At 37.3% G+C, this 17,394-nt stretch overlaps 1 protein-coding gene across 1 annotated transcript in view; it reads right to left on the bottom strand.

Annotated features, from left to right (window-relative positions):
* Positions 1–13,866, bottom strand: part of ephb6 (eph receptor B6) — a 75,453-nt gene extending 61,587 nt beyond the window's left edge. The window contains exon 1 of the mRNA XM_079836055.1: positions 13,770–13,866. Coding sequence (XP_079692181.1) covers positions 13,770–13,833 — 64 coding nt within the window. The 5' untranslated portion in view covers positions 13,834–13,866. The remainder of the gene's footprint in view (positions 1–13,769) is intronic.
* Between the last annotated feature and the right edge of the window lie 3,528 nt (positions 13,867–17,394).

Raw genomic sequence — 17,394 nt, 5'->3', positions numbered from 1 at the left:
AACTTTCAGACGCCATCTTTCTTTTTCTAGCGTTTTTTTTCCCAACTGTCACCGAATTGAACGCATAGGATTGCGGGATATCAAAGACAGCGAATGATTCATAAAAACACCTTTTACAAACCAATTACAAATGTTTTTTTTTTTATTGAAGGTGTAATCTATTGAATGCAATCAACAAATCATCTAATAACTCTAATTAAATATTAAGAGTCTTTATAATATGTACTATTTTAGTAAATTGTTTTATTTGTGTTTGGAGAGCTTGGTTAATCAGACCAATAAGAGAACTTTTAACTACAATTCTTCCTTTTAATTGTGTCATCAAATGTCTACAAATGTATCGGATCAGGTAAAAACCATACAGATACTGGCTCATGGGTTCACGGAGATCATCGCCCCCTAGCAGCAAACCATTTGAAATTTCGAAACATTTCGAAGCAGCTGTGATATGACGAAGCCTTGTTTACTGAAATCACATGACTTTGTCAGTTTGATATTTATGCTGCCTTCACGTGCTATCGGAAATCTTCTGAAGTCGTGATTACGAGCTTATCACATTCAAATGGGAGGGCGGTCATGTGCAAATTTTTACCTGGGAAACTCAGATTTACGATAATTCTGAGAGCACGTGAAGGCAGCATTAAGTAGGTACAACATAGTACAGTACCTAATTACATTTACTTAAATAATTTACACCACTGATTTCATCAAACTATATTTAAAGAAGTGCAACTTTGTTTTAACACTGCCATATATGTTTGCATTTGATTTAAAACCAAATAGTTATATTTATTTAATGAGATTTGCATGCGCTATTCAACACTAGGGATATTAATATTTCACGCAAAAAAATGCATGCTGAAATATCGAGAAAGAGACACAGAGCAGTGGCTTCAACAAGATTAACTCTGCTTACAGTTTTAGTCAGTTGCTTACTAATCTGTTTAATCTCAGTTTAAAATCGTTTCATCCGAGGTTTTCCCCCCATTTGACTTGTTCCGATTTCCCTAACTTTAATTAAAAGTGTATGACTCAAACTCCTAAATAGATTCTCATGTAGCCCTGAGCGTGGACATGTATGAAGTGCCAGGCTGCACTCAGTGGGCCCATTGTGATGCAGAGAGATGGGGCTGTTTGCACACTGATGGAAGCAAAAACTGCTGTGTGGGCCAAACCAAGAAAGTAAGTGCTAGAGTAATGCACTCCACTGGCATATCATTCTCATTCCTGTGTTGCACACACACGCTGTCCCCTTCACTCGGTCTCCCTGTCCCCCTCTTTTTGTGTTTATTATTAAACAGGAAAGTGACAGAAGGGCCCTGTCAGAGTTTAAACACAGAGATACATTTAGTTACATTATTGATGTGAGAGAGAGGGAGAGAGAGAGAGAGAGAGACAATGTTTGTTTAAAAAGCCGAGACACACAAGAGCACTGAAAGAGAGATAGAAACATAGTGTCAGACGGACCGTGTGAGAGGGTAAAGAGATAAGTTGCAGTGATTTATGACCTATAGAGGAGACCAGGGGTGCTTTCCCAAAAGCATCATTAGCCAACTATGGTTGCAAGTTCCATTGAACTCTATTGGTAATGATGAAACTTGCGACCATAGTTGGCTTTGGGAAACACACTGCTGGTTGTCATATGGAGAAGTTCTCACAATGGTTTTGTCTTAGTAACAATTGATATGTTGGTTTTAAACACCTAGTTCAAAATACATACCTTAAATATATATATTTGTTAATTCTGTCCTCAAAATTCTTAAATCAGCAGACATTTAGGCCTATACAAGATCCATCTGAAGAATTGGTTATATAGTTGATTGAACTGTGTTCATAGTGGGGGTGGGGATTTTCACTCTTTCTGCAGGTTAAACCATTATACCAGTAAGTGACTGTCTTTATGAGTGAGTCATTAAATCAATCACTCAACCGACTTGTTCAAAAACACAGATATCCTTAAGGGTTCAAACACCGCAACTGTGTTTTGTTCTGAGTTGCATAATGGTCAAAAACTCTGCTGAAAGGGTGAAAATATGCAAAGATTTTAAATCTAAAATGTAAGTTACATTTTTAATTATTGTATTTTCTTTCTTTCAATTCATCTGTGTGTTTGTTTGAACAATTTTACAGTTTAAAACTGCCTGGAAAGCCAATTTACTTGTTTAATGGCTGGTTGTCTTTGTGACAACTTACCCATATATAACCAACCCTGAGAAATATTAATTGGAGTAAGGAGTCTTAGAGTATTAGAGTAACTTGAGTCTATCCTACCATGTTGTTGAGCAGACATATAATACATCAACAGTAGATTGTCCTTTATTATCATTGCCTTTGTGTGCTGTATATTAATGCGATGTGTGGGTGTTCTGCATTAGCAGTGGTGCGTCTCTGTGAGTTGTTCACTTGAGTGCTCACACTTGTTCTCACTCTGGGATATGTTCTTGCTTATGAAAGGGTAATGCTTTCTGTTCTTTTATAGGGCGAGAGTATGCATGTCTTTGGCTTTCTTGGTTCTCAGAAGTGTTAACGCACTGTGCCAGTTCACGCTTGATTAGTCAGTCTCACTCAAGACAACACTCTACAATGTTAATCCTGCTGTAGTAGTGAAGTGTGAGTGTTTTATTCCAACACTTTTCTAGAATAGCCTCTCACACACATATGCGTATATACGGCAAGCGTTTAGCTTATGATCAAATGTGAGCAAAATGTATTTGTTGGTCAAATATGCACCTCAACGATAGGAAGTTTTATAGCTGAGTTTTAATCGAACAATAAGATTTCACCTTCTTTTTGTTTTATTAAACTCACATGAAAGGTTTAGTTCACCCAAAAATGAAAATTCTGTCATCATTTACTCACCCTCATGTGGTTCCATCCAAACCCGTTAGAAATTCGTTCATCTTCTGAACGCAAATTAAGATATTTGTAATGAAATCTGAGAGCTTTCTGTATACTCTCCATTAGCTATGTTTCCATCCACCTATTTTTATGCTCATTTTGGGATATTGCATCAAAAAATGCTGAATGGAAACGCCAAGATGCGCATAAGTTCTAAAAATGTGCATTAAAAACGTATGCGCTCGTTTGAGTCGGATACATTTTCTATCTGATACGAAAACATGCGCATAAACTACGATGGAAACCCATTTACCGAATAAATTCCTTGATGCGCATAAAGAAAATCATGTGACTTTCGCGATGTAACAGCATAACTGTACTAACCCGCGGAAAAATCTTGTTTGCACAGCATCTGAAATGCTGTTTTGGTCTTTCAGAAGTCTGCTGTCAAAGATGCTCGGTATATTTCCCTCCTAGAACTGTCTTACACGACTGCGTTCCCAAACAGCACATCTGCCTCTGAAAGCATGACAACACGTTTATTGAGATGCACAAGTTTCTCTGAGACGCAAATCATTTATTATATTCGAAAATGATTATATATGGTGGTTTCTCCTATGTTGCTTAGTGATTTTTTAGCTGTAGTTTATCAGGAAGTGACGATTATGTTCTCTTCAACTCACTGGATGGAAACGGTGCTTTATTCGCAAATGTTTTATGCAATATTGCATTTTTGCACATAAATTATATTCGCAACTTTGGATGGAAACATAGCTATTGACAGTCTACGCAACTACCACTTTGGTGCTTCAAAAAGTTCATAACGCTTCCGCAAGAACCAATGAGGTTTGTTCTTGCCTTTCGAGTACGGTTGAGCTTCTGTTTATGTTCGCTGATCAATGTTTATAAGTGAATAAATGCCTAAATTCAAACCGTTCATCATATAAAAATAAAGATTTCATTAAAAACATCTTTATTTGTGTTCCGAAGATGAACAAAAGTCTTACGGGTTTGGAACAAAATAAGGGTGAGTAACTGATGACATTTTTGGATGAACTGACCTTTTAAGTTTGTGATACAATTTCCACCACTACAAACAAGGAGACAACAGTGTCAGTAAAGATCAGGTTTGAGATTAAATATGAGACTGACTGTATTGTGTGCCATTTCCAATCAGACTGTACATGATAAATTATGCAAAAATGTGAAAATATGAATTCATTGTGTTATTATGACCTCTTTACTAATCTGATTGTAAAGTGCCCTTGAGGTTTGGAAATTTGCCATTTAAATGATTAATATTATAAAAATGACAAAATCCTAATTTCTACAACCAATATTTCCCCTGCAAAATGAAGGAGTTTGAAAGTGTGGAAATTGCATTTGATTGTTTAGAGGGAATATTCATTTAGGTATGTATTTATTTATTTGCTCTCTGTATTAATCTGATTGATTGTAAAGTGTCCTTGAGCTTTTAAAAAAAGGCTATATAAATAAAAGTATTATTATTATTAAATGACAGAATCATACTGTAATGCCTATGCACTGTTGGGCCTTATTGATAGGCAAATTAAATAAACCAGTATCTAAGCGTCCAGTAAAGTGCCAGTAGTTGAAGAAACGTGTTGATACATACTTGCTCAATCTATATGCATTCAAACAAATGTATTTTAAAGGAACGCTCCACTTTATTTGAAAATAGGCTCATTTTACAAGTCCCCTAGAGTTAAATAGTTGAGTTTTACCGTTTTTGAATCCATTCAGCCGATCTTTGTATCTGGCGGTAGCACTTTTAGCATAGCTTAGCATACATAATTGATTCTGATCAGTCCATTAGCATCTCATTCAAAAAATGACCAAATGACCACATTTAAAACTTGACTCTTCTACAGTTACATCGTGTGCTAAGACCAACTGAAAATGAAAAGTTGCGATTTTCTACACCTAAATGGCTAGGAACTACTTTCTCATTTCTGCGTAATAGTCGCGGATCTTCGCGGCCGTACCATGGCTGCAGCGGCGCAAAGATGATTCGTTGGTATTCTGTGAAACACGGTGGTAGTATACACCTTCGACTTACTATCACAGCCCTTTACAACACACAGAACCATGGCTAATCACACAGGTAAATCCACAACACAATTTGTCGGCTGCAAGCCTGAAACTTTCTCTGCAACTACACAAACTTAATGCCAGTCACATTGAAAGTTACCTAGCTGGGGGCTATTTTCAGGCGCTGTAATATCATTGCGCTGCTGCAGCCATGGTACGGCCACGAAGATCCGTGACTATTACGCAGGAATGAGAAAGTAGTTCCTAGCCATATAGGTGTAGAAAATCGCAACTTTTAATTTTCAGTTGGTCTTAGCACACGATGTAACTGTAGAAGAGTCAAGTTTTAAATAGGAAAAATATTGAAAGTGTCTTTGGTCATTTTTTGAATGAGATGCTAATGGACTGATCAGAATCAATGATGTATGCTAAGCTATGCTAAAAGTGCTACCGCCAGATACAAAGATCGGCTGAATGGATTCAAAAACGGTAAAACTCAACTATTTAACTCTAGGGGACTTGTAAAATGAGCCTATTTTCAAAAAAAGTGGAGCGTTCCTTTAACTCTTTTAAAACATCCCAATTCTGTTCAGCGCACTCATGAACCCAGATGGGCATGACTGGGCTAATGTGACATTGCATCCAAAGTTTTCTGTTTACATGCATATTCGTGTGTGTAACTTTGGCAGGTTCTCTTTCATTTTCCCCAGATGTCTGTGTACAGATGCAGTCACTCCCTCATTACCACCAAACCACAGAGAGAGATGGCAAGAGCGAGACAGGGATTAGCACAATTCCAGATTTAAGCTCACGCACGTCAGTGAATGTTATCAGAACTCCTCATTTTGGGTTTAGCTTGAATTGAAGCTTTTATATGGTCTGTCTCTCTCCACAAAACGCTGCTTATGACTCACTAGCACGCTGGCAGCACCCTTCTTCTCCTATAGCCTGCAGCTCTGGACCTGGACGGCTCTCGTTTGGCCCTAGAGGCGCGCTGTATTTTTCTGCTTGATCTCATCAGTGGCTTGACCTGTGCACACACCGAATCACCAGGGAAGCGTGAAGTGCTTTTTTCTTTTCGCTTTTGTATCCTGCCTTTATTTAGCCACGTTAGTCAAGTTGAGCACAACACGCATTTCATGCAGTGTCCTAAAAATATTCCCTTGCAGCGATGGAGACCGAATGTTGGAACATACAGTAATAAGCAGCTCGGGATGTTCTGCCATCTTTGCTCTTAGCGGGCTGACTTTTCAGCTCTTTTTTTCTGAAGTACAAAGGGCTTCTTATGTGATTGTTGTGCATCCAGTATGTAACTGCCATGGGGCGACCGTTTAAGACCACAATTTTGTTGCATAGACTACACTGTAATGTTTTGCCAGGTACTCAAAAATTGGCTTTATATGGAAACATTGAAATGAAGTGGTTTTAGAGTCGAGCCAGCCAGAAAAACTGTGTTGAAGTAACAACTGCACATAATATTCTGGGGCTTTATTCAACAGTATAGGTAAAGAGAGACAGGAAGTGATTGGGGAGGAGAGAGGAACAGGATAGGGAAAGGACCACAAGGTCGCTTGACGTAACTGCAGCTCAGTGCTCAACCATATGTCCAATCACTGACCAGGGGCCTCATTTATAAAACTTTGCGTAGGATTTGCGTCAGAATTGGCGTACGGATGAAACATAGGACGTGCGTACGCACAGAAATATTCGGATTTATAAAACCGTGCGCACGCACATCCTACGCAGTTTTCCCTTAATAAATCACAATCAATTCTAAATGTAGCGCAGCTTTTGCGGCTTCATGTCACGCCCATAGTTGCCCATAAATAGTCCGTGAAACGCCCACAAGTTAATATTCATAGGTTGCGAAATCATGGCAAACACAGAGAGGAAATTAAAAAAAAACGCAACTTCACTCAATGTGAGGTAGAAGTTATCGTTGGCGAGGTTGAAAAGAGAAGAAAAGTGTTGTTTGGAGGGCACAGTGTGGGCTTTACTAATGCCAAAAAGACACTTGAGTGGCAAAAGGTTGCAGACGCCGTAAATGCTGTAGCCTCACAACCTCGGACTATCGCCGAAATAAAAAAGAAATGATCGGACATCAAAGTCGAGGCAAAAAAGCGTCTAGTGCTCCATCGCCAGAGTGTGTCCTCTTGCTGTCTGAAGATGCGTTCACTCCGAATCCTTCCATTCGCCACATCTTCTAGAGCACAAGATCAGCCATTGTGCGTCATTACGCATTGAGATGGGCATTTTATTTCTATCCATTTAATTGAATCTGACAAGCTACAGATGTCGGTTATAATCTACGTGGAAATGGGAAATAGTTCCGTGCAAATGTAATGTCTTGCAGCTTTCTGAATGGTTGAGACATACGTCATTTTATCAAAAATAAAACTAAAGGCATATGCATGAATACCATGAACGTAGCTGATGAAGAAATTTTACTATGAAAACAACTTTCCCCAGTGGACAATTAATACATCTATCTATTTATCTATATATCTCCCTAATTATCTATCTATCTGTCTAATTGCATCTATCTGCTCCGCCAGACGGACACTTGACGAGAATATCAGTTTTGTACATTAGCTATTTCGTTGTTTACCATATTTATGAGGATGAATTGCAATGCATAACATGCCAATATTATTGCAGAACATATTTCACTTTTCTTTTTGCAAATATGTGTTAATTTGCATTTATGTTGTTATTTTCGTTTGATTTTGTTTGTTTTACACTGCAGATCGATCAAACGGGTGTTCGTGTAGGCTGTTAATTGTAAGACTTGCTTTGTGAAGTCTTCATGTTATCTATGAGAGGCAGTATTGCCATTTCTTTTACACAACGGTCTACAGTTTCACACACTTTCACGTGTTTCTTCCATCTGCCGACGGTGTCGCCATTTCTCATTTCACCCGTTTTTGTGCGTACGCCTGGGTCAGAGCTTGCGTGAAAGACCGCACATTTTCCCGTCAAGTTTGCTTTTTATAAATACCAATTATTGCGTAGAGAGCGGCGTACGCCTTCTTTTGTGCGTACGCAACGTTTATAAATGAGGCCCCAGAAGTCCATGGCTCAGACGACTTTACTTCTTGTTATTGCGACATTATATTTCAAATGTATCTCTCACACAATTACAACTATATTACAAACTGTTTCTAGTAATTGTGACTTATTTAATCTCATCATAACAGACTTAATCTCTCACAATTGCAAATTATATTTCTTAATTGGGATTTAGTATTTCACGATTGCAATTTATATCTCACAATGTGATTTTATATACATTTGTGATCTGAATTATTGGCACGCCTGGGAAATATGATCAAAGATGGCTTTTGTGAATTTTTTGAATGAAAGATCAAAAAGGTAAACAATGCAGATTTATTTTCAATTTCACAATTATGTGATGTATTATGATTTTATATCTATTGCGACTTTATTTCTCATAATTGTGACTTAATATTTCACAATTGCAATTTATATCTCACAATGTGATTTTATATTGTAACTTTATTTTTTATAACTGCAACTTCATATCTCACAATTGCAACATAATTTTTTTAATTGTGACATAATATTTCACAATTACAATTTATATCTCACAATGTGATTGTTTTGTCTTATAATTGCAACTTTATATTTTACAATTACAACTTCATATTACATGATTGCAATTCATATCTTAATGTGATTTTATGGCTTTTTTTCTCATAATGGGCAATTTATATATCATTATTTCAATTTTGATTTAACATTTTGCAGCACTATTTCTTATTTTTTATATATCATACACACACACACACACACACATATATATATATATATATAATGTGATTTATTTTCATTTGAATTATTTTGTTTTATATTTAAATTGATTTTATATCGTTTTTACATCTTGCAATTACAGTATCTTAATATTACAGGCTTGCATATGAGAGTTCTCTGCAAAATAAATCACTTATTTAATCAGTATTTTGTCTTGTTTTCCAGTAAAAAAAAAAAAAATCAAAACATGCTTAAAACAAATTACTTTAAGTAAAAGATTTTTTATTTTGTAATATTTTTGCTGTGGAAGTGGCCATGTGAGCGACCGAAGCTGCTTAGAGGAAGGGTTGGTATTGCAGCTGAAGATGAAGCAGAGCAGGGTGATGCAGTTTGGCCTGGGGCAACAGTTTGAGCTTGGATGGGTACAGATCTGAGAGCTCAGCTGCGTGACTCAATATACTGACAGCAGGATCCATCACGAGGAGATCACGCACACGCACAAATATACTGTGCACTGCGCACACACACACACACACACAACCGGAGAAGAACTGGACAAGAAACAGAGCTAGCAATGAGGGCAAAAAGCTCAGTGAAGCCCAAGCTGTGCTACCTGAGGGACCTTTTCATTGCCCTGTGCGAGACATGACATGAAACTGTGCTCTTCTCCTCTCTCACTGCACCTCTCCATCCTCCTCACCTCCTTCACATTTCCTTTTTTTTTTACATTGGTGTGGGTGTAAAAGCTGCTTTTACCAGAATGTGAGGCTTTTAAACCATTCTGTTTCTCTCAGTGAGGAACACCCTGCTGTGTGCATTTACACTCAGCCCTGTCTGCACATACAATCTCCTTTTCAACACAACACCCCTGAAGAGTCAAGTGGAGGCTAATTGCCACTAAAGGAGACCACGGTCAATTTTACAACCAGACCTCAGGGATTGACCTTATGGCACTGTCTTCAGTACAGACTGACAAGATTGCGGCAGGGATACTCTCTCTCTCTCTCTCTCTCTCTCTCTCTGAGCTGGATTGTGTTTTGATAAAGTTTTAACTGCTCCATGCGGAATTTTCATTTTTTCAGAAAACAAAAACATAATTAACTTGATTAGCAAAACTATTTTGAGATATTTCAACTTGTAGTCAGAGAATATGTCTTAAGTTTTTTTCTTATCCCTCACTTTTTTCTTATTTTAATAAAATAAAATAAAAATCGATCAAATTTAGTAAAGTTTCAGCTTCCAACAATAAAAATGCCAGTTTTCTCAAAAAATAAATATAATTCTCATAAGTCTCTTATGCTTAAAGGATTAGTTCACTTTTAAATAAACTTTTGCTGATCATTTACTCACCCCCATGTCATCCAAGATGTCCAGGTCTTTCTTTCTGCAGTCGAAAAGAAATTTAGGTTTTTGATGAAAACATTCCAGGATATTTCTCCATATAATGGACTTCAATGGGCTCCAAACGGTTCAAGGTCCAAATGACTGTTTCAGTACAGCTTCAAAGGGCTTTAAACATTACCAAACGATACCAGACGATGAATATGGGTCTTATCTAGCGAAACGGATCAGTAGAATGAGGCATCTACGAACGATATATCTATGATCACGCTCGTATTTTGACCTCACTTAGCGGAAGTTATGGCGGAGCTCAGAGATGATCACGTTCGTCTGATAAGAGGTAAAATAATAGCATAAATACTGCTTGGTTTCTCGCAGAAACTGATCGTTTCGCTAGATAAGACCCTTATTCATCGTTTGGTAATGTTTAAAGCCCTTTGAAGCTGTACTGAAACTGTCATTTGGACCCTGAACTGTTTGGACCCCATTGAATTCCATTATATGGAGAAAAATATATGGAATGTTTTCATCAAAAACCTTAATTTCTTTTCGACTGAAGAAAGAAGGACATGGACATCTTGGATGACATTGGGGTGAGTGAATTATCAGCAAAAGTTTATTTAAAAGTGAACTAATCCTTTAAGTCTCTTAAGCTCAGCAAGGCTGCATTCATTTAATTGGAAATACAGTAAAAATCTTAATATTGTGAAATATTCCAATTTAAAATAACTCTTTTCAATTTTATTCTATTTTAAAATAATATTTATTTCTGTGATGGCAAAGCTGAATTACCCTAGTATTTATTGTCATATTATCCTTCTGAAGTCATTCTAATATGCTGATTTGGTGCTCAAGAAACATGTATTATTATCAATGTTGAAATAATATTGCTGCTAAATATTTGTGTGGAAACAGTGATGCATTTTTTCAGGATTCTTTGATGAATGGAAAGTTCAAAAGAAAGGCATTACAAAAAAACTGTAACCTTAGTATTTACTGTCACTTTTGATCAACTTCCTTGACGCATCCTTGTGGAATAAAATAATCAATTTATTTCAAACAAACACACAAACAAACAAATATCTTACTGACCCCAAACTTTTAAACGGTACTGTAGGATCATTTGTTGTCAAGTAGAGATTAATTTTGAAAAATACATTTAAAATCATATGACATTATAAGGCTTAGTAGCCTTAGATCCACTTTCCTGTAGCTCAAACAATAAGAGTGTGGCGCTAGCAACGTCAAGGTCATGGCCTCGATTCCCAGGGAAAGCAAGAAATGACAAAATGTACAAAATTTGTACCTTGAATGCAATGTAAGTCGCTTTGGATAAAAGTGTCTGCCAAATGCATAAATGTAAATGTTATAAAAGCTGTTTTATTGTACATGGAGCAGATCACTTTATAGGGGGCCTTATAAAGCCACCATTTTGAGATCACATGATCAGTTAAATACTACCCGGTTTATCTTGGGAAACCCCCCTTTTACCTGACACTTTTGCTTACAAAATAAACTAATCATTGCAGACTACAAACAGCCTTTTTTCAATGGCATCAATAACTGAAAACTCTGCTGTTGATGTTGCATTCAGACCACTAGATGTCAATATACATACTGGCCAGTGAAACCTAAACAAAAAATACTTTATTTTATTTTTATTTTTTTATTACAAAAGACTAAATATAGTTTGAGTGTCTGTGTCTGATGTGATCATTGTCACTAGTAGACCTAAAAATACCTTCTGGAGATCTTGAAGGCAGGGGACACTATGTGAATAGACGGGCAGCGTCTGTGAATGGCTGTTGAGTTAATTAAAGGTGATGAAGGGTACAGGCCTTTGCTCTAGGAGGGCAGGTACAACTGCATTAGTTTAGAGTTATGGGCCTGAGGGAATGGCTGTGGACTAGTTAAATGTGATGAAAGGTATAACATTTTGCTATAGAAGAGCAGGTAAAGGGGTTTGCTGAATTAATTTAGAGTTATGGCCTTGAGGGAATGACCTAGAATCATTAGAGATATGAGTCTTTGTTATGGGAATGATTTGCATCATGGTTGAAATAGTATTAGTGCAATATGGGGAAAAGTGCACAAAACACTCTTGGACAGGCCTTTTTAGTGCAATATGGGGAAAAGTGCACAAAACACTCTTGGACAGATCCTTGTCTTTTTCTATCTATTTCTCTGTCTTATAAAAACGAGCTGTTCCGTGTTACAGTCAGCTAATTGCTTAGAAATTAAATATTTCATTTGAGTATGAGTATATTATATATATAAACACACACACACACACACACACACACACACACACACACACACGTTCAAACATAAGATTAATTAGTGAATAAGATTTTTAAGATAAGATATTTCATAAGATATTTCTTATGGGCACCAAAGCTGCATTGATTTGTTTTTAAAAAGTAAAAATTTAAGAATAACTATTTCTGAATAAACTGTTTTGCATTTTAATATATTTCAAAATGTAATTTATTCCGGTGATGGCAAAGCTAGTATCATTACTCAGTTTTCAGTGTCACATGATCCACGTGATTTGCTGCTCAAACATTTATTATTATCAATGTTGAACATTATTGTCACTTTGATCAATTTAATGGATCCTTGCCGAATAAAAGTGTTATTTAATTCGTTATTTAATAAAAACTGTGTGTGTGTGTTTTCCTGGGGGTGGTGGGTATAGTACTATGCAGTGTAGTCTAATAATTGAACATGAGAGAAAAGGGACTCATCCATAAAAAATAATGTCCCGGAGCCCTACGATTTTAGCAATGTTCCTTGGTCCCACCAAAAAAAGACATTTTTGACGGTCAGATCAGTTAGAAATAGTTCCTTTGACTTTTTACAATACATACAGCCTTTCCTATTCATTTGCATAAACACATTTTAATGTGAACAGAAATGCAAAGCACAATAACAGATTCAGATCAGATAAAAAAAACAAACAGTGGAAGATATGCTTCTATGAAACAACATGTTCCAAACAGACTCGGCATTCCAAATACCTCTCTCTCACACACACACACACACACACACACACACACACACACACGCACACACACACACACACACACGCACACATACACACACACAATGAGTCACTGAGAGCTTTTTCACAAGAGCTCACTATGAGATGCCAACTTCATCAATCCATGTATTCAAACTGCTCATGTCTGCAACGTATTGACTGAAAACACCATTTAGCCAATAAAAAAAATGAGAACGAGAGAAAGAAAAAGTGCGGATGAAAAGATGAAGTGAAGTGGGCTGAATGGTCTATATGGTGAGAAGGAGGGCCATTATAACAGTTATAATATCAGAAAAAAAGGGGGCAGAGAGTTGGGAAAGGGGGGTCACATGGGTCAGAGAGAGACAAAGGTTACACAACAAATTATTCACCCCTCCGCTGGCTCTATTCTACACCCTTTTGTTAAGCATAAACGCAGCTTGGCAGGATCCACAGAGAGCTCTTCAATTCACAGTAACAACTCATAAACAGCCACTGATTATACAGTACAAGGGTCCGTTCAGATCTTCAGCCTCAGGCTGACACAAACACATGCACTCCAGCTATCATCACATGTGCAGATGTTAATGAAAGTGAACTGATCTAACCGCAAAAACAGACCTACAAACTCATTCAGAGTCTCGGACACATGTTGACACACTCTGAACCGGACAGTAAGAGCCCCCAAAACGCACACGCATAAGGAGGGCTGAGAGCATCAGGGGGAGCAAAGGAAGTTTCATACCTTCTTCAGCTGAACTGTGCTGGACCACAAGATAGACAGACAGAAATATCCTCCACATTTCCATCAGAGTAACACACAAGAGAAGTCCAGAGAGGAAGAACACAGGAGAGGGAGACAGGAGGAGAGAGAGAGAGAATGAGAGAGAGAGAGAGAGAGAGAGAGAGAAGGGAGGAGGAGTCTGTCTGCTCGTTTTTATCTCAGATTAAAGAGAGGAGAGAAAGAGGGGGGGTGGGGGAGCAGGGAGGAGTATTTATGTATGATGATGATGATTATGACTGAGAAGTCACTGAGCAAAGAACAAGGAGAGAGAGAAAGATGAAGGGACCGGTAAACTGACTTTAGCTACTCAATGTGATGGAAAGCCTAAACGAGTTCGGCTAGTTCGCAGAGAAAGTGTCTAGACACGCAGGAGACAGACGCTCTCACTCACAGTCACATTTGGTGAAGGCTCTGGTTTGGCATGCTGATGGGGCACGGCGAGCCAGATTGGAAATATGCATCACTCAGTAAAAGAAGCTTGGAAACCTGCCTGTGTGTTTTCTTTTCTTCTCTTCTTTCAACTGCTTCTTTTTTCCCTGAAAAAAAAATACATATTTTGAATATTTTCTTTTGGCCTTGGTCACCTCTCATTTTCCACACACACACGCACACACACACACACACACACGCACACATACACATACAAAGGTTCTTCAATATAGACAGGCACATAGATTCTGTTGTATTCCTGACTAGTGCTGTACAATTATCTCTTTGAAAACAGCGCCTTCTAGTGGACACAGTGACTGTTGAAGACATCGCTGGCACCCTACACACCATCTACGGAAGATGTCCTAATTGTCCAAAATTTTATGGCTGCTGAATATTATACAAATGTCTTCCCTTACTCTCACAGCTCCATACTTCTTGCCATTCGTTGTTTATGAATTCTTTCATTTTCCCTTTAAAGGATAAGTTCACTTTAAAATTACAATTATCCACTATGTGGATATGGCTTTCTTCTTTCTGATGAACACAATCCGAGTTATATTAATAAATATCCTGATGCTTCCAAGCTTTATAATGGCAGTGACGGGATCAATTGAATTTGAAGCTCAAAAAAGTGCATCCATCCATAATAAACGTACTTCACATGGCTCCGGGGGGTTAATAAAGGCCTTCTGAAGCGAATCGATGGGGTTTTGTAAGAAAAATATCCATGTTTAAAACTTTATAAAGTAAAATATCTAGCTTCCGGCAGACCGTATTTAACTATTTAGGGAAAAAGCGAGACTGTGTGGAGTAAAGTTAAGTTTATTAAGTAAAAGGGGGATTAATTTTCATTTTAAAGTGAACTAACGTACTCCATTTAGCTCTTTTTGTTGTTGTTGCTAATAGTCACTTATAGGCTATATCTATCTCAGTGTGTTTTAGATCTTGCTTACTTAGCTTATCAACCACTTCATTAGCTTTCACTCCCACATGAGCAGGAACCCACAGGAACTTAATCTTACACTACTTATTCTTAACAAACTTGTAAGAATCTCAAAATGTCTTACAACCGCAACTTTCAGACGCTATCGTTCTTTTTCTAGCTCAGAAAAGTCACAGAACGGAAGCATATTGTGGGATATCAAAGGATGCATCTATATGCTGCCTTCAAATATCAGATGAAGGTATCTCATTCTCAGGAGACAGGAAGTGAAGCTAACATTTTGATTCGGACTCCTTCCTACCTTGGAACGCGTCCTCTGAAGGCAGCATTTTTTCGGATGCAGCCTCTGTTTATGGATATGGCGAGACAAACGCGAATGACGTAGGTAATTTCCCGCTCAAACCATCCCGGCCTGTCTAAAATATTAAGACTTCAAGTAGGCTTACTGTAGTAAATAAGGTTAAGACAAAAATACATTTTGGAAGAAGGATTGATGATTTATTGACTCATTATTTAAATGTTGTTAAATTTGAACAACTGTTACATAGCCACATTTGAATAGGCTCTTAAAAAATAAATCAGACACTGTTATTAAATTACAGTAAACTATCTCATGATTGTGACTTACAAATAAAGCAATATCTATTAGAATATGTGACTTTACAGGATGATGCAACGCAAAAGGCATGTTATGACACATGACAGTTATCTAAAAAAATATGTACATAGTTCATGTGATGCAAACAGTCACAAACTCTGTGAGAATGTTTCTCACAAAATATGCTTCCAAGTGCTCAATGTATTAAATGTAGGCTACTCATATTTAGGACATTGTGCTTGAAACTATGAAAGGAAACAAAATTAATTATATATAATTATAAAAGCTATAAATATAAAAAATATATAAAAATATATATAAAACACACTCACCAAAAAAACCTTTGGTACATATTTGGTACAAATCCAGAAAGCATCTCAATCATACAGTGCAACAAAATGCAGTAATAAATGTAAACAAAACCAACATATAGGCATAGGCATACATAGTTGAGCAATGCGTTTACAGTAAACAGTCCTAACTACCCCAAAACCAAATGGAGTCTAATTAAAAACTGAAAATATGAGATGCACATAGGTCCATGTTAAACAATAAATGTGTGCTTGTGATTGCTGGGCTGTCATGATGAACTTTCATATGATCCTGTGTCAGTAGTGTTCATTCAGTCAGGCTGAGTGACAACCGTCATGAGAAATACTTCAGGGATGAATAACACCATTTAAACACTGATAATTCCTACTGTACCTTCAGCGAAACTTCTAAATCCAGTATCACCTGCATAAATATCATCACATAACTTAAAAACATAACTGAACTGAAATGTACAGTGGGACTCAAACCCATATTAAAGCAGCACTAGGTAACTTTTCAACCTTTATAATATATTTTCAAGACTCTTGTGATGATACATCGACTTATAGGTTGAATGACACGTCTGCCATAGCAGAACAAAAAGAACTACAAAATTCGACCGCTTTACGGCATAAACGTCACTTCCACCACCACCCCCACTTCCTTAAATTCGGACGTGCGAGCCCAACTATCATTTGTTTGCCGAATGTTATAGTCATGGCCGAAGCAGCACAGAAAAATAAGAAAGCAAAGGTTTTGTCGGAGGAAAGCAAAAAGAGGAAACGAGAAAGTGATCGGATTAAAGGCAGGACGAGGATCAACATTGGGCCAGCGTTTGCTCATTGGCGTGAGCTGAAGGAGGAGGGGCTACATTCTTGCAAGTAAATACATAAGACGTACAAAACCATATTTTAGGATACCTAACATGTCTGTGATATTGGTTTATTTGTCTTGCCTCAAGCTATAATGCAAATCGATTTTTCAAATTTGCAGATTAATCTATGGTAGCTTGATATTATAATATTGACGATGTATGGTTATCACCTACCACTCAAACATTGAATTGAAGTATCATATAGATTCTGTAAAACGGGAACCAATAGACTAGGCTACTATAATGACGCTGGCTTGTAAACGTGAGTATCGCGATCATTTGGCGTTTGAAAAAAAAACAAAACCCATGAAATTATATTCATATGACATGCTGAAACATATGCCACTGTACCTGGGATGAAGACATTTCACACGCGACGCAAGCAGAACACCTGCATGTGAACTCCGGCAGTGTTCAGGGCTATCAT

The sequence above is a fragment of the Gobio gobio genome, assembly GCF_949357685.1.
Source record: "Gobio gobio genome assembly, chromosome: 15".
NCBI lineage: Eukaryota > Metazoa > Chordata > Actinopteri > Cypriniformes > Gobionidae > Gobio > Gobio gobio.
Note: the sequence above shows the minus strand (reverse complement) of the source record. Positions and strands in the feature narration are given on the sequence as shown.